Source organism: Palaemon carinicauda, chromosome 21 (assembly GCF_036898095.1).
Source record: "Palaemon carinicauda isolate YSFRI2023 chromosome 21, ASM3689809v2, whole genome shotgun sequence".
In the NCBI taxonomy this organism is placed as follows: domain Eukaryota; kingdom Metazoa; phylum Arthropoda; class Malacostraca; order Decapoda; family Palaemonidae; genus Palaemon; species Palaemon carinicauda.
The window spans coordinates 110837022-110839000 of NC_090745.1; the positions used below are offsets into that span (position 1 = coordinate 110837022).

General features: G+C 33.0%; 1 protein-coding gene across 3 annotated transcripts in view; it reads left to right on the forward strand.

Annotated features, from left to right (window-relative positions):
• LOC137614743 (uncharacterized) overlaps positions 1-1597 on the forward strand; it is a 42826-nt gene extending 41229 nt beyond the window's left edge. For all 3 annotated transcript variants that reach the window (XM_068344413.1, XM_068344414.1, XM_068344416.1), the window contains one exon: positions 1-1597. This exon is cut by the window's left edge and continues 103 nt beyond it. In XM_068344413.1, the coding sequence (XP_068200514.1) occupies positions 1-96 (96 nt within the window). In that variant the 3' untranslated portion in view covers positions 97-1597.
• Positions 1598-1979: the final 382 nt, after the last annotated feature.

Consider the following 1979-nt stretch of genomic DNA (forward strand, 5'->3'; position numbering starts at 1 on the left):
CTGACGCCCACAACCCGCCCTTGCAGCACCGCCCACATTATCCACACCCACCAACAACCACTCGAGGAAATGCTGTATACAGCTACCAAGTTCTGAGGATTCATTTTTTTAAAATGAGGGCGTAATTCTTCGAAAGAAGTTTGGAATGAATTTTCACGCCCGTGGGTTCTTTGAACTTCCCGGGTATTCCAAAAAACAGGGTTTTCTTCGGTATTGTGGGGTTTTCCCCAATACCCCTCGGGTTCTACAGCATCTTCAGGGTTCTGCAGTAGCCAAGGGAAATCAGTCAACTTTGACCTCGAAATAGGGGTTGAATAATATGACCAAAAAGAAAAAAAAAAATCCTCCAACTTATCGTGGGAATTTGAAAGAAGAATTGGAGGATTCCAGAGAGGAAACTTGGTGTGGATAACACCCTCGGATATCAAACTTGAACGAATAAGACTTAAAATCTCCAATAAAATCATGGAAATTTACTTCGCAAAGTTAATAGAGGTTTATCAAGTTAAAATATTGTGTAGTGGAAAGAGCTTAGAATCTTCGAATAGATTTTTTTTTAATTAAGTAAACTTTACGAAAAAAGGGTGATCTCAGGTTACAGTAGTTTGTTACATAATCAATATTCTTAATGGAGGAGAAAATATTGTTTTTGTTTCGTTCCAAGGAAGAAGAGTGTTGTCTTCTTAATATATTCCCTAGTGCTGTGTGATAAAGAAACATGAAATTGTGGAACTGCAGTGGAAAACATTAAATCAACTCTCAAATGTGGCAAGTTATTTTACATTTGATTTTAATAAATGTGTTTTACAGCTATCTTTACTGAAAATGTTTTGCCAGAAAATGGCTTGAAATAAAATGAACAGCTTTATGTCACACATTCATGAAAATACTTTACATCAACAAAGTATCTTTAGAGAAGTATTTTATTTTTATTTTTTGTAACGGGCCGTCCAGAACTGAATAGCATAGATCATCAGCGCCCTCTGTACTTCTTGTACAAGTATGCGTCGTTCTATTTATAGCCACTTCTTGAGCAAAAGTAGTAATACTACTTATCTTGATGATGGCACCTTGCGACACTTGAAGTGTCCGTTTTCTTTACCATCGACGAAACTGACACTCACGTATTCCGTTTTCTTTCTCGTGCTTGTACTGAAATGTAACTGTCAAAATGCATTTCCCATCGCTTCCATTGTGCTAATTGCAGTGTAACTTCCATAGAGGCTTATGTAATGTAGATTTTTAGAGGTGTATCTTAATAGAGTGAATGTATTTTTCTTGTTGTTATCAAAGTTGGAGCTATAGAATTTTATATAAAGACTGAAAAGTGGAGATATAACTTTTGTTGATAGTATAGAAAACTACTATCTAAGCCATAGTTGATTTGATACTACAATATTTATAACATTTTAGGAAGAAAAACCTTCCACACTGTGATCACGCAATCTGACGAGTTTTGCCGAGATTAATATTGTCATCATTTCAGTAGAAGTCTGTCTTACCCATTTTGCTGATCTATTATTGCGAAGGTTCCAGTCCCAAAGCTTCCAAGAATTTAGATGGAATATTCTTGTAAATCAGTGACATATTTGTGAGATCATAGGTTTATATATATATATATATATATATATATATATATATATATATATATATATATATATATATATATATATAAAACTGTTCAACATTTTTTTTATTTTCCTTTTATGTAAATACTATATACAATAATGTTGAAAAACTCTTTCATCGAGTCTCATCATTTTGCAATTCATCATTACTCATTATTAATATATTACTTAATTTTTTTTGTCTTGATTGCGTGTTATTTAAATGATCAACTTTTCATCATTTGATTTTTTTTGTTTCATTTGCCATTCCCCATCTTAGTGAAAATGGCTTTCAAAATAAAGTTCTTATATTAAATGAGTACAGCATGTAAATTTAGCCCTAAATGGCCAAGCAGGGTAATTAAGCATTTC